The sequence below is a fragment of the Salvelinus namaycush genome, chromosome 11 (assembly GCF_016432855.1).
Source record: "Salvelinus namaycush isolate Seneca chromosome 11, SaNama_1.0, whole genome shotgun sequence".
Classification (NCBI taxonomy): domain Eukaryota; kingdom Metazoa; phylum Chordata; class Actinopteri; order Salmoniformes; family Salmonidae; genus Salvelinus; species Salvelinus namaycush.
In genome coordinates, this window is record NC_052317.1 from 14,347,108 (window position 1) to 14,373,575 (window position 26,468).

The 26,468-nt window shown below is 41.5% G+C and overlaps 3 protein-coding genes across 3 annotated transcripts in view; all 3 read right to left on the reverse strand.

The window, feature by feature from the left end:
* Window positions 1-3,655: 3,655 nt before the first annotated feature.
* Window positions 3,656-6,325, reverse strand: LOC120056303 (G-protein coupled receptor 55-like). Its single transcript, XM_039004543.1, has 2 exons — window positions 5,600-6,325; window positions 3,656-3,865 (listed from the first exon to the last, which is right to left on the reverse strand). Exons 1-2 carry the CDS (start codon window positions 6,323-6,325, stop codon window positions 3,656-3,658), a joined length of 936 nt encoding a protein of 311 aa, XP_038860471.1.
* A 3,215-nt stretch (window positions 6,326-9,540) lies between these two features.
* Window positions 9,541-20,168, reverse strand: LOC120055856 (protein SNORC-like). Its single transcript, XM_039003878.1, has 4 exons — window positions 19,893-20,168; window positions 19,473-19,623; window positions 11,160-11,330; window positions 9,541-10,815 (listed from the first exon to the last, which is right to left on the reverse strand). The coding sequence occupies exons 1-4, from the start codon at window positions 19,923-19,925 to the stop codon at window positions 10,706-10,708; spliced, it is 465 nt and encodes a 154-aa protein (XP_038859806.1). The 5' UTR covers window positions 19,926-20,168; the 3' UTR covers window positions 9,541-10,705.
* Window positions 20,169-20,298: 130 nt separating this feature from the next.
* gigyf2 (GRB10 interacting GYF protein 2) overlaps window positions 20,299-26,468 on the reverse strand; it is a 36,488-nt gene continuing 30,318 nt past the window's right edge. Inside the window, exons 25-28 of the mRNA XM_039003879.1 lie at window positions 25,168-25,307; window positions 24,750-24,958; window positions 21,462-21,612; window positions 20,299-21,261 (exon numbers count right to left, since the gene is read on the reverse strand). Coding sequence (XP_038859807.1) covers window positions 21,194-21,261; window positions 21,462-21,612; window positions 24,750-24,958; window positions 25,168-25,307 — 568 coding nt within the window. The 3' untranslated portion in view covers window positions 20,299-21,193. The remainder of the gene's footprint in view (window positions 21,262-21,461; window positions 21,613-24,749; window positions 24,959-25,167; window positions 25,308-26,468) is intronic.

Genomic DNA, 26,468 nt, shown 5'->3' on the forward strand with positions numbered 1-26,468 from the left:
TTTATAATGGAATCAATAAACATTAAAGGTGCACTATGCAGAAATTACTCCGCCATTTCCTGGTTGCTATAGTTCTAATAGTTTGCCTAATTTCAGTTTATGTGAGCAAGTAGGCCGTCATTGTAAATAAGAATTTGTTCTTAACTGACTTGCCTAGTTAAATAAAGGTTAAATAAAATTAATAAAAAATTGTGTTGAGAATCATTGTTCCAACTAAACCGCTGTGAAATATATTTTCCAGAACCAAAAATATTGTATTTTCAAGTGTTTGAAGCTGGTGTACAAAACCGAAAGTAAAAGACGCAAAAAAACAAATTTAAGAATGGGAGGCATAGAAATAACGCTTCTTAGACTTGCTTTCAATGAGTGACAGGTCTATAACTCACATTTCTATGCGAAAAGTTACACATTGCAGCTTTAAGGACAGAAGAAAAACATAAAATAAAGCTTTAAGTTACAGTTAATTTTCTTACATTTCAGAAAAGTTAACTATACCTTTAAACTGACTGATGTTAAAGGTTTTTTCCCATTATGTTACTTAGATTGATTATTGGGTGTGTCAACAGACCTTTAAGGCTTAAGAGAAAGAATAATAAAGTTACAAAAAGGTTAAGAACGTTTTAGCCTTGTTTTATGTGTTAAATCCCTTACTGAAAAAAGGTGCAAAGTGTGACCTGATCTGAGACCTTTTCTTTATGTTTTACATGAGATCTATAGTAGAAGTCCCATATACTGTATGGGTCTATATATATATATATATATATATATATATATATATATATATATATATATATATATATATATATATATATACACACACTATATATATACACACACACTATATATACATATACACTATATATACACACACTATATATACATATACACTATATATACATATACACTATATATACACACTATATATACACTTTAAAATGATGAACTTGGATTAGATAACACAACGTGCCATTAGAACACAGGAGTGATGGTTGCTGATAATGGGCCTCTGTACGCCTATGTAGATATTCCATTAAAAAATCAACCATTTCCAGCTACAACATGAACAATGTCTACACTGTATTTCTGATCAATTTGATGTTATTTTAATGGACAAAAAAAATAAGCTTTTCTTTCAAAAACAAGGACATTTCTAAGTGATGGCAAACTTTTGAACAGTAGTGTATGTATATGGTTATTACTTTGATTCTGATTCTGTGTAAAGTAAGTCACAAGAAAGTGAGTCATTGTAGAGGCTCATGTGGCCAACCTAGTCGGGCCTCAAAGGGAAATGGATCAGGGGTTTATTCGGAAGTGTTTATCACTGTGTTCCATTTGCGTTCTCTTTTTTTCACCATGAGGGTTTAAACTGACTTTCCTTCAAAGCCAGACTAAATCAAGATCCTGAGAGTTCGGCCAGACAGCAGTCTACATTTCTGTTCATCCTCCTATCAGTTTCAAAACACCAGTTAAAGGTACATGTAACGTACTGATAAGGACTGTTTTGAACAACTGTTTTTAGAAAACAGATCAAACAGCACTGTTTACTTTTTAAATTTGATTTCATCTAATGACAGAACAAAACATATTTTAGCGGTCAGTAACATAGGTTGCTGTTATATGAATAGACAGCTTTAATAATGTTTACTCCTGTTTGGACTGTTGTCTAACAAAGCAGTCATTAATTTACACAAAAGGGTAAATGACTGCAGCTAAAACAATAATGGGCAGGATTTTTATGCAATTTAGCAGGGTTTGGGTTAATTCCATTACAATTCACCTAAATCACATATACTAATCGTATCCATCCTTGTCACGTTCCTGACCTGTTTTCTGTTGTTTGGTATGTGTTTAATTGGTCAGGGCGTGAGTTGGGGTGGGTAGTCTATGTTATGTGTTTTCTATGTTGGGTTAATGGGTTGCCTGGTATGGCTCTCAATTAGAGGCAGGTGTTTGACGTTTCCTCTGATTGAGAGCCATATTAAGGTAGGTTGTTCTCACTGTTTGTTTGTGGGTGATTGTTCCTGTGTCTGTGTAATCCACATGGGACTGTTTCGTTTGTTCGTTCGTTTTAGGTAGTCTGTTCCTGTTCTTGCGTCCTTCGTCTATATGTAAGTTCGTTTGTTTCAGGTCTGTTGCCTTCGTTTATTGTTTTGTAGTTTGTTCTAGTGTTTTGTCAGTGTTTCGTCTGTTTTGAAATAAATCGTTATGTATTCATCACCCGCTGCGCCTTGGTCCGTTCATACACCACCAGACGAACGTTACAATCCTATACACTACATATGTATTTTAAATAGACTAATTTTACCTTAATTACAGACATGAACAAAACTAGGATCATATAATAATGTAATACAATTATAATACACAATATTCAATACAGAACATAATATATAGTTGATGAACATATGTTTAATTATAACTCCACAGTAACATTCAGCATACTGTATACACAGATAAGGGAGATTTTTTCCCGTATGACGGCAGTTGAAACCAGTGGCGTGCTGTCTTAGCCCACATACAGTGGAGTCCAAAATGATTGGATCCCTTGATAAAGCTGAGCAAAAAAGACTGTATAAAATATAATATATAAACTATGATCAGATGACATGAAAATAGAAGTATATGGCCACGCACGCCACTGGTCGGTTTGGCCTTCGAAGGAACAACGCATATGCAGAAAATACCTAAACTCGACAGTAAAATATGGCGGTGGATCTTTGATGTTATGGGGCTACTTTGATTCCACCGGTCCTGGGGCCCTTGTTAAGGTCAACGGCATCATGAACTTTCCCAATTACCAGGACATTTTAGCCAAAAACCTGGTTGCCTCTGCTAGGAGGCTAAAACTTGGCCGCAAGTGGATCTTCCAGCAAGACAATAAACCCAAACACACATCAAAGTCCACAAAGAAATGGTTAACTGACCACAAAATCTACATTTTGCAATGGCCAACTCAGTTTCTGGACTTGAACCCCATTGAAAACCTATGGTTTGAATTGAAGAGGGTAGTCCATAAGCGCATACCAAGGAAATATTCTGGAAAGATTCTGTTTAGAGGAATGGTCAAAGATCCCTCCCAATGTGTTCTCCAATCTCATAAAACATTTTAGAAAAAGGCTCAGTGTCATTATCCTTGCAAGGGGAGGGTGCTGGAGTATTGAAAAATGGGGATCCATATCTTTTTGAGATTTCAAAAAAATGACTTGTGAAACAAAATCTCTTTCTCTGAGCAATTGTATTAGCATAAAATAATATAATTGTCTTTTTTTTAAAAATTGAGCATACAATACAGCTCAGTATTTGTGTAATTTATTTTATACAGTCTTTTTTGATCGTCTATATCAAGGGATCCAATCATTTTGGACCTGACTGTATGTCTTAGCCCACGTACTGTATGACTTATAGAGCTCATGAATGCCTATTGTAAGCAAACTGACTTCTCCTATTCAACCTACAGTACCTTGTTGTCCTTCAACCTACCTTGTTTTCAACAATAAACACTCCTTTTTCCTTGTCGACGTCCCTTGTCCTCCAACAGTGGCAGAATGTCTCACAAACTTAGTCAGATTACAGCCAGTAACTTCCCAGTGGGCGAAAATGGTTAAAACGTCATTTCAACCAGTTTGGCTCAGTGTTTTTTCCTCCATGGGTCTCATCAGAGCTCTGAGGTGCTGGTGGTGGCTCTCTTCTGGCTCATGGACCTCCTGAAGGTGAAGGTCTGCTTGGAGCTCCTCACCTCCGTGGTGATGAAGTAGTAACACAGAGCGTCCAGACAGCATGTGATGTTGGCCAGACTCATGGTCACCTGAATGTACAAGCTGATCCTCGTCTTGGCCAAGCAGTCCTCGATCAGGCTTTGATGCACCTGGGAGGACATAGAGGATTAGATAGAGGTTATGCCTGTCAGGTCAGGTCACATGGCCAGGAAAAACTCTGGTTCTTAGCAATAACAGACCAGAGCAAAAGGATGAAGATGCCCCCAGACAATTAAAGTACCAGTCAAAAGTTTGGACACACCTACTCATTCAAGAGTTTTTCTTTATTTTTACTATTTTTTACATTGTAGAATAATAGTGAAGACATCAAAACTATGAAATAACTCATTTGGAATCATGTAGTTACCAAAAAAGTGTAAAACATGTTTTTTATTTTTTTTGATTCTTCAAAGTAGTCACCCTTTGCCTTGATGACAGCTTTGCAAACTCTTGGCATTCTCTCAACCAGCTTCATGAAGAATGCTTTTCCAACAGTCTTGAAGGAGTTCCCACATATGCTGAGCACTTGTTGGCTGCTTTTCCTTCACTCTGCAGTCCAACTCATCCCAAACCATCTCAATTGGGTTGAGGTCGGGTGATTGTGGAGGCCAGGTCATCTGATGCAACACTCCACTCTCCTTGGTCAAATATTCCTTACACAGCCTGGAGGTGTGTTTTGGATCATTGTCCTGTTGAAAAACAAATGATTGTCCCACTAAGTGCAAACCAGATCGCTGCAGAATGCTGTGGTAGCCATGCTAGTTAAGTGTGCCTTGAATTCTAAATAAATCACTGACAGTGTCACCAGCAAAGCACCCGCACACCTCCTCGTCATGCTTCCCGGTGGGAACCACACATGCAGAGATCATTCGTTCACCTACTCTGCGTCTCACAAAGACAAGGCGGTTGGAACCAAAAATCTCATATCTGAACAGATTTCTACCTGTCTAATGTCCATTGCTCGTGTTTCTTGGCCCAAGCAAGTCTCTTCTTCTTATTGGTGTCCTTTAGTAGTGGTTTCTTTGCAGCAATCCGACCATGAAGGCCTGATTCACACAGTCTCCTCTGAACAGGTGATGTTGAGATGTGTCTGTTACTTGAACTCTGTGAAGCATTTATTTGGGATGTAATCTGAGGTGCAGTTAACTCTAATGAACTTATCCTCCGCAGCAGAGTTAACTCTGGGTCTTCCTTTCCTGTGGCAGTCCTCATGAGAGCCAGTTTCATCATTGCGCTTGATGGTTTTTGCGACTGCACTTGAAGGAACTTTCAAAGTTCTTGAAATGGTCCGTATTGACTGATCTTCATGTCTTAAAGTAATGATGGACTGTAATTTCTTTGTACTTATTTGAGCTGTCCTTGCCATAATATGGACTTGGTCTTTTACCAAATAGGGCTATCTTTTGTATACCACCCTTACCTTGTCACAACACAACTGATTGGCTCAAACGCATTAAGAAGGAAATAAATCCCACAAATTAACTTTTTTTAAAGGCACACCTGTTAATTGAAATGCCTTCCAGGTGACTACCTCATGAAGCTGGTTGAGAGAATGCCAAGAGTGTGCAAAGCTGTCATCAAGGCAAAGTGTAGCTACTTTGAAGAATCTCAAATATAAATAGATTTTGATTTGTTTAACACTTTTTTGGATACTACATTATTCCATATGTGTTATTTAATAGTTTTGGTGTCTTCACTATTATTCTACAATGAGGAAAATAGTAAAAATCAAGAACAACCCTGGAATGACTAGGTGGGTCCAAACTTTTGACTGGTACTGTATGTGCACAAAAGATAACCGTAAGAAAGTATTTATGGCATTTCTAGCCGTATTATTAACTCACCAGGAACTGCAGCAGGATGCCCAGGTGGCTGGGCGTGAACGGGACCAGGAAGGCACAGAGACTACTGTAAATGATCTTCACGCAGCTTCTGCTTTTAGGGCTCTCCTGGCCCGACTGCCTCAGTGTCCGGATGCTTTGGGCTGAACACACCACCAGCACCAGGGCCGGCCCCACGAACCCGAAGGTCAACAGGCAGCCGATCACCTTTGGATGCCAGCCCTCCTTTGAGAACGTGTGGAAGCAGTGGAAGTACCCCGTTTCCTCCTTGCGGAACCCATAGATGGGGGAGATGCCCCCCAGCACCACCACCCAGACCAGGATGCAGGTCCCCAGAGCAGCCCGGGGGGAACGGAGCTGCTTGGCGCGGAATGGGTGGCATATGGCCACCCAGCGGTCCACAGCAATGCAGGCGATGGTATAGATGCTGCCGTACATCCCCACGAAGTACAAGCTCTCCAGGAGGGAGCATAGGAAGCGGTGGTGGGCCGCCCATTGGTGGTTGGTGGCGTGCATCTTGAAGGGGAGCAGGAGGAGGAGAAGGAGGTCCATGAGGGCTAGGTTGGTCATGTAGATGGTGGACTCGCTCCACTTGCGGAGGAAGATGCAGAAGACAACCAGGGCGAGGACGTTGAGGATAAGGCCAAACACGAAGATGGGCACGTAGATGACGAGCTCCAGTGATGTCATCAGGCGGTCCACCTCGTCGAAGGAGCAGTTGGGTTCCATGGTGTCGCTGAGGGGTCAAAGGGAGAAACTGGTTGGTGCTTTATATAGTTAATGAAGGCATACTGTAATGTATTATTGTTATGTGATTGCTTTTTAATAAAGTACCATGTATGTAAAATGTGTATGCAAAATGTATATGGAAAATGTAGCAGAAAAGCTGTAAAAAACAAACAAGATATGTGTCCTCCGAAGAGGGGGGGTGGTGGATGGGTTAATAAAGCATAAAGAAATGTACAAAATAAAACATCTTAAGGGAAGACTTCAAAAAGGAATTAAGGTATTTTGATTGTGGATTAATTATACATAAAGGTAATAGCCATACTATCTTAGAATTGTTTAGCTTTTTTCCTCAAAATCATTTTTCCACTACCGTAATATTTAGCAAGCTTGTCCCTATATACCCCAGATACCATTTGAATGGCAAGTGAAACACCCACCCACACGCTCGCACACATACACACACGCATCATTATGCAAAACCACATTCCCTTACTTGTGCGAGCACAGTATCTGTACCCTTCTCACGTACAGAATCAGTGCCTGCCTGATTTAATGTGAGAATCCTTAACCTCTTCACTACCCGTCTGCTCGCCAAACAGACAGTATTCCAAACAAAAATGCTATTTTGGCTGGCTCTCTCTTGTAAAGAGCTCTCAATGAAAGTAAACAGGTAAAATAAAGGTTTGAAAAATGTGAACACAATTCAGACTCTTCGAATTTGAATGGGTTACGCTTTAAAGGAGTTAAAGATGACTTCTGGTTTTGTTTATTACATTGTTGTAGATAAAGTAATGAAATCAAAAATATTGCGCCAATTCTGTTGTAATGATGAAATAGAATACAGTACAAGTGAAACCTTACCTTATAGATGCCATTCTGCTGGTGCGTCTGTCTATCAGTCTGTCTGTCTATCTGTTCCAGACACAGTAGTTTCACAGTTCTGTTTTTTTCCCCCCATGACCACTTCCTATATGTGACATAGCCACAGTAGTCTACTGTAGCTAGATAGAGGTTCTATGCAGCAGAACATTGGGTGAAGTCTGTGACATCCTTAAGACAAAGAGATAACAGACCATAACAAACAATGTAAACAGTCACTTGAGAACATAGTATCATCCTGCTATCACATATATGAAAATATATTAATGCTGATTTTTAAAATGTGCTTATTTCTTATAGAAATATTAAAACTAAGTCAGTCTGTCTGCAGTAGTGTAGCCACACAAGGCTCCCGAGTGGCACAGTGGTCTAAGGCAATGCATCTCAGTGCTTGAGGCGTCACTACAGACACCCTGGTTTGAATCCAGGCTGTATCACAATCGGCCGTGATTGGGAGTCCCATATGGCGCCGCACAATTGGCCCAGCGTGGTCCGGGTTTGGCCGTTGTAGGCCGTCATTGTAAATAAGAATGTGTTCTTAACGGACTTGCCTAGTTAAATAAAGGTTAAAAATAGGTCAAACAGCCACATTCCTTTGAACAAAAGGTGTGAAAACTTTTAAAGTGAAAAATGAAGATGACTTAGAAACGGAGGTGCTTTTTACAATGTCTCTAATGTTGAATTCAAATGTATAGTTTATTCTTGTGGAAAAACTCTTGGTCACACCATACTTTAAGTGGTTTCGTATGAAGGTTATGTTGAAATGAAGTCTGAGACACTTTGATGGCACAACAGACATGAAAGGGCTCATGATTGCGTGACAGCAGTCTGATCTTGTGTACAGTAATTGAGGATTTCCTGGTTTCGACTGGAGGCATAGAAACAATGTTGAATCAAGGTTTTCATCTCTCTCATCAAAGGGATTGAAGACGAATTATCATCATTTTATATGTTATACAAAGCTATTAGTCTCATTTTTACTGATGATACTGTAAACCATACTCATTCATGAAAAGATCATTGATGGTCAAAAATGAACGATTTAATCAACATTATTCTCCAATCATGTTGAACGTTTCTGGACAGCATTCTACTATCAATCAATCAAAAGTATTTATAAAGCCCTTTTTACATCAGCCGATGTCAAAAAGTGCTATACAGAAACCCAGCCTAGAACCCCAAATAGCAAGCAATGCAGATGTAGAAGCTACAGTGATATGAGCTATATAGAACATACTGCACCATATCAACTTTCTTATGACAACTTTGAGGAAGCACCCGATTTTGATCAAGATAACTTCAATGTTTTTACAGGGAAATAAATGTGCTTTTACTCCCCCTAGTGGAATGTTGTATTTATTATGGATCCAGCAAAATTAAGTTTTTAAATTTTAAAAACAGAATACATTCACAGATTTCACAACACACTGTGTGCCCTCAGGCCCCTACTCCAACACTACCACATATCTACAGTACTAAATCCATGTGTACGTGTGTATAGTGCGTATGCTATTGTGTGTGTGTGTGTGTGTGTGTGTGCCTATGTTTGTGTTGCTTCACAGTCCCCGCTGTTCCATAAGGTTTGTTTTTTAAATCTAATTTTACTGCTTGCGTCAGTTACATGATATGGAGTAGAGTTCCATGAAGTCATGGCTCTATGCAGTACTGTGCGCCTCCCATAGTCAGTTCTGGACTTGGGGACTGTGAAGAGACCTTTGGTGGCATGTCTTGTGGGGTATGCATGGGTGTCCGAGCTGTGTGGCAGTAATTCAAACAGACAGCTCGGTACATTCAACATGTCAATAGCGCTCATAAATACAAGTAGTGACAAAGTCAATCTCTCCTGTTCCACTGCTCAACTTTACCACTGATTGACTTTGAATGATAAACCATTACCATTTCCCTTTTGAGGAGCAACTGGTGTGCCATTCTAACCTTTGACCCTTGTCTGTGTCCTGATCATATACAATTGATTATATTTCCATGTTCCTGATGACATGGGTCTTTTCCAAACCAGAACCCATAGAGACAGTTCTAATCTGGAACAATGATGGAAGTTTAACATTTTTATTGTGCTCCCATGACTCATTTGTTCCAGTTTCGCTAAGTCAAACACGTGCTGCTGACTAGCACATCCGGCACCTGTGAGTGAGTGACTTCCACTCGTCAGTGGGTATCGTGTCAGTCCAACACAATAACTTATGACACCACCTGTTTGTATTATGATTGGATGAATGAAGCCCTCTATTCTGCCTTACTGATAAACTTAGTGTACCAGTATATTACCCATAAACATTTTAAATAAATGACCAGACTAATATTTGGTTGTAGGAAGTGATTTATACAATATAAAACATAGTTCAAACAGGTGATATTACCTTAAAGAATATTTGTTTTACATAAGCATTAGTTAGTTGATTGGTAAAACGCAAGAGTAATACAGAGAAAATCGAAAATATTATACAATGCTTCCCATCAATCCCCCCCAAAAACACATCAAACACACAAACACAACAGTTATTCTGTCATTTTATACGCAAGGTTAATATTTGCTTTGCAGGTAAAAACAAACAAATTACCCTGTTTATTTATTGACGACGCCAGCATTTTCATCTTAAAATATTATAGTTTTGGGTCACTATCAATATGTTCGTTCCAATGGAAAATGGCAAACGTTTCTTAAATAAATAAAAACGACTTGCCAATAAAAGGTAGCACATTGTGTGCATTGTGAAAATATTCTCTCATGAGATATGATCATTCAAAATAACATTTGATCATATAAGTGAATTCTGTATAGTACATTTGGTAAATCATTTCATTTTTCATTCTACTGTTAATAACACTTCACTTTGAACCAAATGAGTAGGCACTCAGCAACGTAATGAACATGGTGGATTCATCTTCACAAAGACACTCATCACACCCGTTCATACACAAAGACAGACAGACAGACAGGATACAGCAACACACAACATAACCATCAGAAAAAAATTACTTCTACAAAAATCAGCAAAAACAAATCAAAGCTCGACAAAACATTTGGGCACACAATTATCAACTACAGATCATTACAAGTAAAGTAAATAAAAAGGGATTTTATTTTTCACTATTCAATCGTATTAGAGCTATGACTTTACACTGGAAGAACCTGCCAGTCTCTAATGTCCTCTTAAGGGCAAATTCTAACTTCCACTTAAGGTACATTTTCACATAGCCTCCAATTGACAATGTAATAGTGGACATGTGCGCCAACAAGAACAGCATGATTATAGTAGCTAGAGTCTGAAGGTATTTCATTGTCAGTTGCTCTTCAAGGCCAAAGGGACCTGCCACATACCATTATAGCATCCAAGGTTGTAGAGGGTTTCACTTTCACAATATGTGTGTATAAGGGAAACGGAGGGAACGTGAGAACATTTAGAGAATGGGAAAAACAATAAAGATAGATGAATGGAAGTGACAAAGTGAAAGAGAGATTGAAAGAAAGAGGAAGTGGCTCTAGGAAGCAGTAAACTTCCTGAGTGTGATGACGATGAGGGCGAGGAGGACTGAAGCCCCCAGGACGACTGCGATGACGATGGCTGTGATGGCGCCAGGGCCCAGAACACCTGGATACAGAGGCACACAGAGAACACACAACGAGCAAAGGTCAGAGGTTAGGCCACCAACCTGACACTCGAGTAGAAAGCAGGATTGTCAAGTCAAGGTCGAATTTGATTTAAAATGCATCATCACAGACTCGATACACTTTACAATGGTGTGGTTTACCAATTCAGGGGTTGTGGTGTGGATTTACAGACACAAATAACCCCACCAGTGAGCTTTGGCCAATGGCTCTTCACGTGCAAATGTTTGCGGAATATACTGTTTTCTAAATCCTCTGGGTATAACCCATATTCTTTATATTAATAACATTTCTATATTATTTAACTGGTGATGGGAAATGTCTCACTTTCCTCCTCGTCCACGGCCTGTGAGTGGGTGTTGTCCTCGTATTCGAAGGTCAACACACTCTCTGTCATATCCTGGAAGGGGTCTTTGGTGGTGACTTCATATGCCCCCTCTCCGGACAGCGTGTCCTGGTTGTCCCCTTGTAAAGTGGGTGTGGGGTCTGCCACAGTCTCTGTGAACAACAGCAGTGCAACAGTGTGTGTGTGTGTTTACAATTTGGGCTTGTTCAAATAGTTAAAGAGTCTATAACTGTTTAAATGTAGCATTTTGTACATATTTGTAGTGCAAAAGTGTGGGAAACATGAGTCCATTGGAAAATAGACATTCTGACCTCAATGGGACTAACTGGTTAAACAAAACATTTCACTGAGGATAACTCAACAAGCTCAGTCATACATGCAACTCCCTACACTTTCAGTTTCAGCTATTCAGATACTTTTAGTTACATAAAAAACCAACCCTGAGGTAAAAGTGTGAACTAAAAATATGACAAATGTTATATTACACGTAATAGTTTGTCTAAGGAGTAGCTTTGCTGGTTTGGCAGCTGCTAATGTGAGGGACAGAGCTGTGAATGTAAGCTAGAGTACTTACAGAGCTACATGTTAGCCCTAGTCTTTGACGCTGCAGTGGAAAGAGGCTAAACTAGTGGTTCATTCCACGAAATAGTGCCTATGATTTGTGTCTGATATTTTAATTAGAAATTGTGCATGAATATTTAAATTCATGATATTAAATGACGTGCCCTTTTATAGACCACGGAAAATTCAATAAATCTGCATTTGGACAAGTCCCTCTTCAACCCTATCACTTCGAGGAAGATTTTTGACCTACTTAATCCCAAAATGACTCCAAGTTTCACCATCATTGTAAAGCTCTAGTTATTGTGTTGCTTTGACAAAAGTCATTTCGGAAGATTGATTTCAGATGAGCTGGTTCTACCATTTCCTGGTGTTTTGTGGTGGAAAACTGAGCGGTTCTAGAACAACAAGTCAACCCTGTTACCCATAGATAGACAGGCTGGAAAAATGTTAACAAAGTCATTTGGTTTGTGAAGCTTGCATTCATTTGCCACTCCCTGTTGCACACAAGCTTCCATTCCCACTGTCACAGGGGGATTTAAGAAACAAAGAGTCAACCCTGTTACTTTATTTGGCACTTACTACTGTAATTGTATTATTTAACCTCTTGAAAAGGGAAAACATTTCTTATGAAGGTGAACATGTGCTCTATGACAGAATATTAAAATGAGGTGAAATTAAGTTGTTTTTTTTTAACCCAAGTTACACTTCTCAAAAGGCACAGAATTGGTGGAACAACTAATAGCTTTTCTGTGCTGCTCTGCTAGCAGCCTTAGACCCTGAAAGGAAGTCTTTGTAGGGGATCAGCACTGTCTGTACACAGTACAGGTAGCCTCCACTGTGTGCTCGCTCAATTCCTCCGCACACCTCGCTCTTCTCTCCACCCTCCATCTCCCCTCTCTCCTCAGTCTCTCCTGCGTCTCTCACTCCTCTCACCTACATTCCACAGGTCCTAGCATTGAGGTGGTACGTGACTTTTCACACCTTCATAGTACCCATGGAATCCAGATCTCTTAAAAAAAGCCGTCTCTCACGCTACCCCAGGAGAAGGAAAGGCTCAAGAGTACTAAGAGTGGATTCTGGATACGGCCAATTAAATTGCCTAAACTGCGACATGATTCTCTCCAAAGATCTGAGAAACACCGTGTCCTCGATGGCTTGTGTTAAAGGGGAATGGAAACACTAGGATTTAGAACGCCAGCTAACTGTAAACCACCGTTCCCCTTCAAATCGCACAGCTGAGCGACCTTGCTTTTGTGAATCTACGGAACGGGGAAAATTCGATCCCAATCACCAAAGAAAAACAAACCGTCCACACACACACACACACGCATGTATGATGCACACACAAGCCCACCCATTCACTCACTGACTCAACCTACCCAAGCTCACGCTTCACATACCAACAAAACCATACAAACATATTTACACCTAGGCTATTTACAACAGACATATTTACCTTCCAGCTATGAAGACACCCACTCTAAACTTCATAACCTTACTGAACTCTGAAAATCTCCCAACCAAACATTCCCACTCACCATAGCTAATAAGTTTTATCTTGAAAATACACATAACCAAACACATCACTTCAAAAGATTGAACGTTCTTATGGGGAAGAGAATTCCAACTATCAACGATAAATACAGAATAATGTGCAACAATTTATGTCCATTGCGGCCCATCATTACGACTTATAATTCCAACACCACACATAAACTCGTGATAGATAACCCTGTTGGTGCTGGCCTGTGTACTCCGGTCTGTACATAGACAATCTTTTGAACTGATACGTTTGGTTGTGTATTTTCAAGATGATCAAATAAAAGGTATTAGCTATGGTGAGTGGGAATGGTTGGTTGGGAGATTTTCAGAGTTCAGTGATGGCCTGTGTACTGCGGCCTTTACCCAGGCGGGGTACAGGCCGGGCAAGCGGGTGGGGTGAGCATTTTTGCTGCGTGTGTTGACTTGTGTTAGCATGTGGCTTCCTGTGCAGGGGCTGGCTGCAGGTACAGAGCCCTGGGCCTCTGGCCAGCCCTGCCATCAATGAGGCCTTCAGCCCATGGCACAAAAGGCAACTTGTGCGTTCAGGGAGGGCGGCTGCAGTAGAGGCAGGCTCCAACCGGTAACGGCCAGCCAGCCCCAAACCTACAGTAGCGCCAGCCCCTAGAATGGCCGGGCACTGGACGTCAAACAAGGATGTTTATCAAATAGTCTGTGTGTGTGTAAAAAGGCTGTGCCTCCTTGGACAGCTTTGTTTAATGAGGACGGGGAGAAAAAAAGCGCTGTGATGTTTTTTCCGTTGGTGTTTGTTTGCCTCATCAAGGAGGGCAGGAGAAATTTGCTTCTCCGTAATTTCCAGTAATGGCTCCCAGATTTGACCGCAGTGCTACCGTTGACCAGCTGAATCCTCTGTCTTTCATCTTCCACAGATCAACACTGAGCTGCATCTATTCTCATGACGCAGTTTCCAAAGGTGTTCTCACTACCAGTTTCAGGTAATACCAGTCTACCAAACTCTTCTACCTGGGTCTACACACAACCAATCTGTGACAAGACACTAACATGGGTATCACATCTAGTATGAGTGAGCCCATAGGCTCTCTGTCACTCATTGACAATATGTGAACATTTCCATGGTTTTGCAGTTAAGCTAGGGCATCCCTCCATGTCTCATTCGCCCAGAGGAACAGGTCCAAACTCCACTAAACTACACAGCTAATCTGCCTCACATTCGAAGTCTGGCTCACTGAAAACCCATGATGATGGAACGTGCCATCTCAGTCTTATGTGTCTCTTGTCCCTGTGAGCTACTGTAGTGTGACATAAACACAGACAATACCACAGACATTAGGAAAAGGCTGATCTCAGACACTAAAAACAAAGACAGACGTTGGTGGCTTTGACCTCTCCAGTCCGGTCAGGATTTCACACGGCCCAGAGAGATGACAGAGCTTGCAAACGGGCGTATGTGAACACCACACTGCCCGGGCACCTGGTCCTGCGGCTGTGCCCACCTCCAAAAGGGGCATTGCCTGTGCCCGTGTCCTCACCTCACCTCTTTGACTGCCTCCCAGGTGGGGTTTGCTCCACCTTCCTCCACACACCTTCTGACAAATCACAGGGCGATAGCTACAAATATCCTGTTTGTTTGTGAGGTTCAGAATTTATAGCAGACCTGTAGGCTGGTGAAGGCCACAAGTTGGCCAGGAAGGTGTACTATGGCTGGGTCCCATTACTGTAAAACAGCTTCCTTTTCTTGTGTACTTTACTTCAGTGATCACTGGACTATAAATACATTATAGTCTAAATATTGGACTATTAATTGTGCTTTTCTGTATTATGCTGCCTTTCTGTATTATACTTATGCTAAAAAATGTATTATATTCTACTGAGCCATTTACCTTGTGTTCATATTATCTTTTACTATTTCTTATTGTTGTTGTATTGTTGAGAAGGAACATGAAACTAAGCATGTAATTGGACAATGTATACCATGTGTATCCTGTACAGTTGAAGTCGGAAGTTTACATACACCTTAGCCAAATACATTTAAACTCAGTTTCCCAATTCCTGACATTTAATCCTAGGAAAAATTCCCTGTCTTACTTCAGTTAGGATCACCACTTTATTTTAAGAATGTGAAATGTCAGAATAATAGTAGAGAAAATGATTTATTTCAGCTTTTATTTCTTTCATTACATTCCCAGTGGGTCAGAAGTTTACATACTCAATTAGTATTTGGTAGCATTGCCTTTAAATTGTTTAACATGGGAGAAACAATACGGGTAGCCTTCCACAAGCTTCCCACATTAAGTTGGGTGAATTTTGACCCATTCCTCCTGACAGAGCTGGTGTAACTGAGTCAGGTTTTTAGGCCTCCTTGCTCGCATTTTTCAGTTCTGCCCACAAATGTTCTATAGGATTGAGGTCAGAGCTTTGTGATGGCCACTCCAATACCTTGACTTTGTTGTCCTTAAGCCGTTTTGCCACAACTTTGGAAGTATGCTTGGGGCCATTGCCCATTTGGAAGACCCATTTGTGACCAAGCTTTAACTTCCTGACTGACGTCTTGAGATGTTGCTTCAATATATCCACATCATTTTCCAACCTCATGATGCCATGTATTTTGTGAAGTGCACCAGTCCCTCCTGCAGCAAAGCACCCCCACAACATGATGCTGCCACCCCCGTACTTCACGGTTGGGATGGTGTTCTTCGGCTTGCAAGCCTCCCCGTTTCCTCCAAACATAACGATGGTCATTATGGCCAAACAGTTCCTTTTTTGTTTCATCAGACCAGAGGACATTTCTCCAAAAAGTACAATCTTTGTCCCCATGTGCAGTTGCAAACTGCAGTCTGGCTTTTTTTTTTTTAATGGTGGTTTTGGAGCAGAGCGGCCTTTCAGGTTATGTCGCTAATAGGACTTGTTTTACTGTGGATATAGATACTTTTGTAACCGTTTCCTCCAGCATCTTCACAAGGTCCTTTGCTGTTGTTCTGGGATTGATTTGCACTTAAAAAAATTTTTTTATAGGAGACAGAACACGTCTCCTTCCTGAGCGGTATGACGGCTACATGGTCCCATGGTGTTTATACATGCGTACTATTGTTTGTACAGATGAACGTGGTACCTTCAGACGTTTGGAAATTGCTCCCAAGGATGAACCAGACTTGTGGAGGTCTACAATTGTTTTTCCTGATGTCTTTGCTAAATTCTTTTGATTTTCCCATGATGTCAAGCAAGAAGGCACTGAGTTTGAAGGTAGGCCTTGAAATACAGCCACAGGTACACCTCCAATTGACTCAAATGATGTCAATTAGCCTATCAGAAGCTTCTAAAGCCATGACATCATTTTATGGAATTTTCAAAGCTTTTTAAAGGCACAGTGAACTTAGTGTATGTAAACTTCTGACCCACTGGAATTGTGGGTCAGAATTATAAGTGAAATAATCTGTCTGTAAACAATTGTTGGAAAAATGACAAAGTAGATGTCCTAACCGACTTGCCAAAACTATAGTTTGTTAACAAGAAATTTGTGGAGTGGTTGAAAAACGAGTTTTAATGACTCCAACCTCAGTGTACGTAAACTTCCGACTTCAACTGTACATACGACTAATACAACTTGAAACACAGATGAGGTCTCTGGGAGGTTAGTACGGAGGCAGTGTACTATGGCTGCGTCCAAATAATTCGAAACAGCTTTCTGTCCTTATCTACATCCCTTCCTTGACCACTAAGAGATGAGTGCTTGGGTCTCTGGAGAACAGGAGTACTTTTGTTTGGGTCCAAATACTGTTAAACTGTTTTCTTTCCTCGTCTTCTTTTGTTCACGACCCCTAGGAGAAGAACGACCTGGATAGGCCATGAGTTAGAGCAGAAATAAAAATGAGAAAAGGAAGATTTTGGTGGAAACGGTTTAGTAAGCAGCTTGTTCCGGCCATGACAGAAGTCATGTGGGTGCAAAACGACATCATTCACATCACTCATGGGTTATCTTTGAGATTGTCAAATACAGATTGTGGTGGTGCTGATACTGAATCTTATGCTTGTGAGACCATAGACATATCATTGGTACAGGAAATACAAAATTATCAAAAGAACAAATCATAAATGGAAGTGCCGTTTAAAAAAGGAGAATGCACAAGGTTCCAAGTTGAAATGCAAAACTGAACATCATGATCATGTAAACGTAGATCAAAGAAACGGTGAGCTCAGTAACACCTCAACACTTGTCTACAAAACCTCTCTTTATCAAACCATCCAGCTCATCCTACGATGATACAGGTGTGTAACAAATCATTCTAGCGATAGACAACGCCATCCTCGCGCTACATTCTCCGGCATGACATTGATGTCAAAAGCTCAGCCTGGTCACAAAAACGGGACGGCAGGGTAGCCTAGTGGTTAGAGCGTTGGACTAGTAACCGGAAGGTTGCAAGATCGAATCCCCGAGCTGACAAGGTACAAATCTGTCGTTCTGCCCCTGAACGAGGCAGTTAACCCACTGTTCCTTGGCCATCATTGAAAATAAGAATTTGTTCTTAACTGACTTGCCTAGTTAAATAAAGGTTAAATAAAAAACATTGTCCCAGGGCATGCCAAGCAAGTGTTGTACAGGTCACCGTTTCGAGGAAGACTTCATCAAACCAACCAGCTCAACCTAAAAATCCTTCAGGTGTGTAACTATCATTCTAGCGTTAGACTCTCCGACAAGACATTGACGTCTCAAGCGCACTGCTGTCACTGCTTACTGACAGTTGTGTACAGGTCATTGTTTGGAGGAAAAAGTGGCATGCTATGGCTTTAACCCTTGCCCTGACCCGTAGGGCCTTAGGAAAGCAGCACTAAGGCCCTCACAATCCCTGGCTTTGTGAAATCCCCTTCATTCCCATGCCTCGCCTTTGGCTTATCACTTAGGTGTGAGAGTAGGAGAACGAGAGCGAATTGAAGAGAGAAAGAGAGAAGTAAACAGAGAGGAAGAGGTAAACCGAGAGAGAACTAGAAAGAAAAATAGACAGAAAGAAATGGGAGGGATATAAAGCTAGAGACAGAGAAATGGAGGGAGAGAACATGAGAAATTGAGAAAGCAAAGGAGGGAGAAAGATTGAAAGAGAAAAACTAAACGAGAGGGTGAGACTTCCTGCTGATCAACATACAGAATCAGCAGATTCGCTGGAAGACCACACGCACAGAGGGTTCTTGTAAAAAAAACAACTCTTACACTGTTAAGAGGGACATCAAATAAATTCCAAGTACTTGCTCTCATTTTTAACCATTTCATCAGTGCAAGTAATTAAAATGTCAGCGGTCAGCTTTACTTTGATAAGCTCCTCTCACATTTAACAATTTTCTCTATAAAAAATGACAAAACCTTATAAAGAAGCACATAGAAAAGGTTGATGACACCTGGCAGAGCGAAACCACATCCAGATTGAGCCAATATTCAGTTTCAGAAAGGTTCTAAACATGAGGTATTATATGAAAGCAAGTGAGTCACCGTGTTTGTCAAAGACTAGCTTTCAGTCTCTAAAATGTCCTTTTTCTCGAACAACTGCATCATTTAGAGTGCAAGGCCTCTCGCAACAGGGCCTCTAGGTCAATAGTGGGGGGAAATGACACGTACACACACTCACCTTGAGCACAGCTAAATATGACTATACTTACCCAATGCCCACTCAAATGAGAAACATTCAGAAACAAAAACTAGAATATTCTGATTATTTGTCCACTGAAATAAAGTAGAACGTCGATTTGAATAAAATTTTAATGTCACTGAAATTGCACATAATATTAGACTACTTGTTGATGTGCTTGTTGGAGCAAAAGAAAAAGCAGGGAGTATATTTTTGCCTTTCAACTTTCCAACAAATGACCTTCAACAACCCCTGCATCTCTGGTGGCAAATCTTGAGTCTGTTTTTCACAAGCACACCCCACTTATTTCTAATCCACATCTCTACAGATGACTAAACAACCAAACCAGTGTTCTACCCTTGCCCCTTCAATCTTTTCAACCCTTGTGCTCTTGCGGTGAGGTCTAAAGGCAATGTCTAAACACACTCATAACATTGTAATAAATACATTTACTGTAGCGTGAACTTTTTATGATGCATTCAGACTTGGGATATTCGAAACGTGAAGACCAAATAGACGTATGTATCATATATTACACTCCTTCCCATGGCTAATACAAGGAAAACCAGGAGAGACACTGTCCGGCAGGGAGCTTACCTGAGTGGAGGGTGGCTACCCAGAGGCCGAGGAGGGCCATGAGGACGAGTCTGGAGACGCTGCTGCAGTTGGCCATGATGTTTCCTGTGTCTGTGAGGAGGATGACTGGACTGGGAGTCTCCAGAGCTCCTGATGCATGGGCTAGTGAGGGCTGGAGCGAAGGAAAAAGGGGAAGAGAGGTGAAAGAGGGGGAGGAGGGACTGTGTATGGAGACAGAAGTTTCTGGACAGTGCAGACTTTGTCAACACCTCTGATGAGGGTCCACCCACTTCATACTCCTCAGAAAAACAAGGAAATACCCCTAGATGCTGATTAAAGGTTCAACCATTTCCACCTGAACAGTTAGGGTTAGGACTGGGGCAGGGTACGCTGATCCTAGATCTACCTACAGGAAACTTCTACTTGGAGAGGAAGACTCACCATCCCAACACCTTCCCAGGCCTCTCGGTCCATCGTCCCTCGTCCCAGTTGGTAGACATCATCGATACAGACTCAGGTATTTTTTCACAAAAGTTCGTATTGGGGGTAGTATTATCTGTGGTACTGGTAAGAGGTTATGGGGGGTCAGGTTGCCACTTGGAGATAGCTATAGGTTGTGAGAAGATATGAGCTTTGCTTCACCAGAGGCTGGTTAGAGTAGTATTGGAACTCAATGACTGGGATGAGATAAATGCACAACGTTGAATCTTACACAGGATAACACATTTCCTAAAAAGTGTCAATGTTTTTTTTATCTGTCTACAGTGCATCAGCATCAGAGGGGGTTGGGAGTACAAACATTGTGCAGGCAAGAAGGCAAAATGATACACTTTCAGTACTTTGAAGACAGAAGTGTGAACAGCCCACACAAGAGACTGTTTTATTTCATACCGCAATAGAAAAGTATGACTCCAGTAGTTCATCATTTTCATATATTATAATACAGATGCAGAATTGAAAGTTTATTCTTTAAACAGCCTAGTATTTTACAAGAAATGGATAACTACTTGGAACTTTCGAACATGTCCTTAAAACAGGACATCAGCGGGCACACATCCTTAGCTCCTACAATGCAACCATCATCCACAAACAACTGGCAGAAAACAGGAGGAGAGAAAATTTAACAAAATGGAAGGGGGAGGAAAAACTTTCAATAAATAAAAAACAAAAAAAAGGTTTAACTGCCAATTTTTTTTCACCGAAAATCCCCCCACATCCCCACCCTTATGTCCACACATTAAAAAATTCCATGGGGAGATGATTGCATCAGGAAATGGCCTCTCTTTTTGGGCACTTTCAGACACCAGAGACTAGAAGGGAACTGAACAGCCAACCATAGACGGGGAGAGACATCCACATCCTCCTCATCCCCTTAGCTCTGCTCTCTTCTCCGAGAGAAGTCAGATTTCAATTCATAGATTTTTTTGGTCAGTTCGTTCAATGTTTCATTGCGTGAATGTTCCGTTTGATTGTCTGGCTGCGTCATTAGCCTTCTCCCGGTCTCCCATAGGGCAAAATACTCATTTGGGATGTTTTTTGGGTGGGGGTCCTTTGGCACTGGAAAGCATCCCCAGCTTCCAATGACAAACATTAAATTAACTTAAACAGAACAGAAAGAGGATGCATTTTCAAAAAAGAAAAGTAAAAGGGATTGGGACGGGGAGGTGGGGGACGGGACGCGTGGGCGGGTAAAATGACAGCTGTTCAAAACGGATTGAGTCAGTGGCGGCAGAGCAGTCCCTTTAAAAGTCCTCCACCGTCTCTATCTCGCCCATATTCAACCTCTCAGACGCCGCGTTCACAGAAAAACCTGGGGAGAGGAGAGAACAGGAAAAGTTACGTTAGATTCAATGTCAAACAGTTAAACGATAGAGCACTTCTTATCAACTGATGCTGTGAGTTGCCAGGTAAGGCTGTATCAGTGGTGATATAGGAATGAAGGTGATACAATAACAAATGACTCTCATACTCTTAACTCCTTAAAAAATGCAGAATTGTATTTGTCCTCACCTAGCAGGCTGGGGTCTGCCCGGACCATCTTCTGCTTTTTCTTCTTCTTCCCTGAGGTGACGGTCTCGAAACGTGCCTGCTGCTGGAGGTTTGTGTGGTTCGACTGGTACCGAGTCTGAGAGCCCGTCCCGCTCACGCCCCACACTGAATCCTGGGAAATGGAGTCACAGGGGAAATGATGGGTGAGATAATTACTAACTAGTGGTGTTGCACAGTATACTGGTACCAAAACGTCATAATACATTTGATTCCAACATTTTTTAATACTGTTAACGTTACATATAATAATAGCCATATCTAGGAAAACCAAAGTTCCAAAGGCTGGGCCTAATATAGTGTATAAGAAGTCATACAAGAAGTTTTGTAGTGATTCATGTTGATGATGTAAAGAATATTTGCTGGTCTGTGGTGTGTAATGAGGAGCAACCAGACGCTGCACTTGACGCATTTATGAAACTACTTACTCCAGTTACTAATAAGCACGCACCCATTAAGAAAATGACTGTAAAAACTGTTAAATCCCCTTGGATTGATGAGGAATTGAAAAATTGTATGGTTGAGAAGGATGAGGCAAAAGGTATGGCAATTAAGTCTGGCAGCCCAACTGATTGGCAAAAGAACTGCAAATTAAGAAATCATGTGACTAAACTAAATAAAAAGAAATGAAACAAATAAATTATATAAAGAATGATATTAAAAAGCTTTGGGGCACCTTAAATTAAATTTTGGGGAAAAAAGCCAACTCGGCTCCTTCATTTATTGAATCAGATGACACTCAAAAAGCACAGCACTTACACAAATGACTGATGATTGGCTGAGAGAAATTGATAAAATGATTGTGGGGGCTGTCTTGTTAGACTTCAGTGCAGCTTTTGACATTACTGATCAGTCTGCTGCTGGAAAAACTTGTGTTATGGCTTTACACCCCCTGCTATAATGTGGATAAATAGTTAATTGTCAAACAGAACACAGAAGTTTTCTTTAATGGAAGCCTATCAAATATAATCCAGTTAGAATCAGGAATTCCCCAGGTTAGCTGTTTAGGCCCCTTGCATTTTTCACTAACGACAAGCCACTGAGTAAAGCCAGAGTTTCTATGTATGCGGATGACTCAACACTATACACGTCAGCTACTACAGCGACTGAAACGACTGCAACAATCAACAAAGAGCTGCAGTTAGTTTCAGAGTGGGTGGCAAGGAATAAGTTAGCCCTAAATATTTCTAAAACTAAAAGCTTGTATTTGGAACAAAACATTCACTAAACCCTAAACCTCAACTAAATCTTGTAATAAATAATGTGGAAATTGAGCAAGTTGAGACGACTAAACTGCTTGGAGTAACCCTAGATTGTAAACTGTCCTGGTCAAAACATATTGATGCAGTAGTAGCTAAGATGGGAAGAAGTCTGTCTATAATAAAGTGTTGCTCTGCCTTAACAATACTATCAACAAGGCAGGTCCTACAGGCCCTAGTTTTGTCACACCTTGACTACTGTTCAGTCGTGTAGTCAGGTGCCACAAAAAAGGACTTAGGAAAATGGCAAAATGGCTCAGAACAGGGCAGCACGGCTGGCCCTTGGATGTACACAGAGAGCTAATATTAATAATATGCATGTCAATCTCTCCTGGCTGAAAGTGGAGGAGAGATTGCCTTCATCACTCCTTTTATTTATGAGAGGTATTGACATGTTGAATGCACCGAGCTGTCTGTCTAAACTACTGGCACACAGCTCGGACACCCATCCATACCCCACAAGAGGTCTCTTCACAGTCCAAGTCCAGAACAGACTATGGGAGGCACACAGTACTACATAGAGCCATGACTACATGGAACTCTATTCCACATCAAGTAACTGACACAAGCAGTAAAATTAGATTTAAAAAAACGGATTAAAAAAACACCTTATGGAACAGCGGGGACTGTGAAGCAACATAAACATTGGCACACACACACGATAACATACACACTATACATACACATGGATTTAGTACTGTAGATATGTGGTAGTGGTGTAGTAGGGGCCTGAGGGCACACAATGTGTTGTGAAATCTGTTAATGTGTTGTAATGTTTTAAAATTGTATAAACTGCCTTAATTTTGCTGGACCCCAGGAAGAGTAGCTGCTGCTTTGGCAACACTAGCCTATTTTACACACGGGTCCAATAACTTCCACTTCACTTCCATGCACATATTACGTGTGGCAGCTGTAATCCGCCAGCCGCATCCCCTTCCAGCCCTCACTCACCTGCTTCTCTCTGTCCGCTCTTCATGCACATCTAATCCTCCATCAGATTTGAAAATATAATTTAGCTATGACGGCGAGGGCGGACCCTGATCAGTCTTCTGTGATACATTGGAGCAGCGCGAACATAGTTGATACATTGTATATCATTTCACCACCAGAGTTGTTGCCAGATAATTGAATGTTCATTCTACCATAATGTCGTTTTAGAGAATTTGACAGTATGTCCAACCGGCCTCAAACGCAGACGATGTGTAATCACGCCAGCCCAGGACCTCCACATCCGAGTATTTCTGTCTGTAATAAAGCCCTTTTGTAGGGGAAGAAAACTCACTGATTGGCTGGGCCTGGCGCCCCAATTGTCCGATTTCCTTATATGAACTGTAACTCCGCAAAAATGCATGTGGCATTTATATTTGTATTCAGTATATATTCCTTCCTCCATTCTTCCAGCCAAATCACAGGTGGGCCTTTGCAAATATGAGCAAATTAGCCATTCTATGCAGTATTCTATTATAAAGTGAACAGTGTAAAGTAATATGTGTTGTATTGAGTAGAAGTGTGAATATCAGTGACAGGTGTTGTATAGCACATGAGCATAACGTTAAGAAAATGTGAACAAGTGTCAGGGGAAGAGGTGAATAGGACGCCAGGCAACATCTGAAATGTTTCCCCGGTTGTATCGTGTTACTTGGCCTTCTATCGTATCGATAATAAAATGTTACCAACGTGACAACACTAGGTAGTTCAACTATTGGTGGTGGATGAGGTGAGCATCCCCATACTATTTAAAGCTCTTTGGGTGTTTTGAAAAGCGCAATATAAGTCCAATCGATTATCATACAACAACAAAACGGCAAACCAGGGGAGTATTCATTAGTGCACACCAAAGCAAAAGGTTTTGCAATGGAAAACAGATTGCAACAAAAACAAGTTTCTTTTGGACAAAATCAGGAAGTTCCTTCTCCGTTTTTGTCTCGTTTGGTTACTAAAAGATAGCTACACCCCAGTTGTCCAATGACCTGCTGTGCCATGTTTCTCTCACCTGCTGTTGCTGTCGCTGTTTGAGAGTCGGCTGCTGGTTCTGTGGGGCCTGGGGCTCTTTCTGTTGGTTGGCCTTCTGCTTGGCACGGCGTTCCAGGAACTGCTTGGCAAACTCCTTAGCCTCGGATGTGTCCCCCAAGTAGGCGCGCACGTAGTCGTGCACCTCGTACGGACTGTCCACCTCCTTCAGGAAAGACGCAAATGTCGGGACTAGAGGAAGAGGGTCGGGTGAGTTTTAAAGATGGGGTCACACACAGTCACGGTTACTTTAGGTTCAAGGTATCTTTAGCGTGCGTCCGAATTGACACCTCTTCCCTATATAGTGCACTATTTTGGACCAGGGCCCCTAAGGAATAGGGGGTGCCATTTCTGACGCACCTAGGTTGTTGGCGGTGTGTGTGCGTATATTATATACTCACCGTCCAGGTTGTTGGCGGTGTTGAGGGTGTGCAGGGTCTGCTCACACCACTGCATGAAGCCATCCTGCTGGCTCTTATTAACCCCCTGGAACAACTTCAGCAGCTTCTCCTCCTCCTCCACCTTCTTATTGGCCCGACTGCTGCTCACAGTTACCACACATACACACACGATTAGATACACTGGCCCCAAAACTTTAAAGACTTCCTGTTAAACCATCATCCTATTTATAAGTGATTCATCATATTCAGGGATGCAAACTGGTAAGGGCCCACAAAATGTGAAACTTGTGGAAAGTCCATATGAAGTGCAAGAATATTTGCTTATTTTCAGAGAATAACAAGTACATAATACACATATTTCAAAATAGTGTCCTGTGGTAGGGGGGAGTAGGGCTCCTTGGTCTGGACTGAAAGTTTATCATGACATGCTCCTGTCTCCCCAGACAGGAATACATCAGTATTCAATGCACCTGTATTTGACAAGTTGTTCTATAGAGGTGTATAAAGACAAGTAAAACACAAATCCGGTCTCACATCCCTAATACTAATACTATAACTATTTTTATGCACTTCAGCACTCAGCTGAGTGCTGAAGCTCATAAAAATAGTTTGTCCTCGGCTGAAACACTCATTACAGAGTTCCAAACTGCCTCTGGAAGCAGCGTCAGCACAAGAACTGTTCGTCAGGAGCTTCATGAAATGGGTTTCCATGGCCGAGCAGCCGCACACAAGCCTAAGATCACCATGCACAATGTCAAGCGTAGGCTGGAGTGGTGTAAACCTCGCCGCCATTGGACTTTGGAGCAGTGGAAACGCGTTCTCTGGAGTGATGAATCTCGTTTCACCATTTGGCAGTGTAACGGACAAATCTGAGTTTGGCGGATGCCAGGATAACACTACCTGCCCGAATGCATAGTGCCAACCGTAACATTTGGTGGAGGACGAATAATGGTCTGGAGCTGTTTTTCATGGTTCGAGCTAGGCCCCTTAGTTCCAGTGAAGGGAAATCTTAACGCTACAGCATACAATGACATTCTAGACGATTCTCTGCTTCCAACTTTGTGGCAACACTTTGGGGAAGGTCCTTTCCTGTTTCAGCATGACAACGCCCCGGGCACATAGCGAGGTCCATACAGAAATGGTTTGTCGAGATCGGTGTGGAAGAAGTTGACTGGTCTGCACAGAGCCCTGACCTCAACTCCATCGAACACCTTTAGGATGAATTGGAAAGCCGACTGCGAGCTAGGCCTCACGTGTTCGTGAGAGTCTCACCTTTCCACAAAGGGTTCATATTAGTGTGT

Excerpts from the sequence above, each read along its gene's own strand:
- LOC120056303 (XM_039004543.1), bottom strand. The coding sequence starts at position 6,325 with ATGGAACCCAACTGCTCCTTCGACGAGGTGGACCGCCTGATGACATCA. Across the intron at positions 3,866-5,599 it reads GCATCCTGCTGCAGTTCCTG|GTGCATCAAAGCCTGATCGA; the intron begins GTGAGTTAATAA and ends ATGTCCTCCCAG.
- LOC120055856 (XM_039003878.1), bottom strand. The coding sequence starts at position 19,925 with ATGGACCGAGAGGCCTGGGAAGGTGTTGGGATG. Across the intron at positions 11,331-19,472 it reads GGTAGCCACCCTCCACTCAG|AGACTGTGGCAGACCCCACA; the intron begins GTAAGCTCCCTG and ends TGTTGTTCACAG. Across the intron at positions 10,816-11,159 it reads GGCCGTGGACGAGGAGGAAA|GTGTTCTGGGCCCTGGCGCC; the intron begins GTGAGACATTTC and ends CTCTGTATCCAG.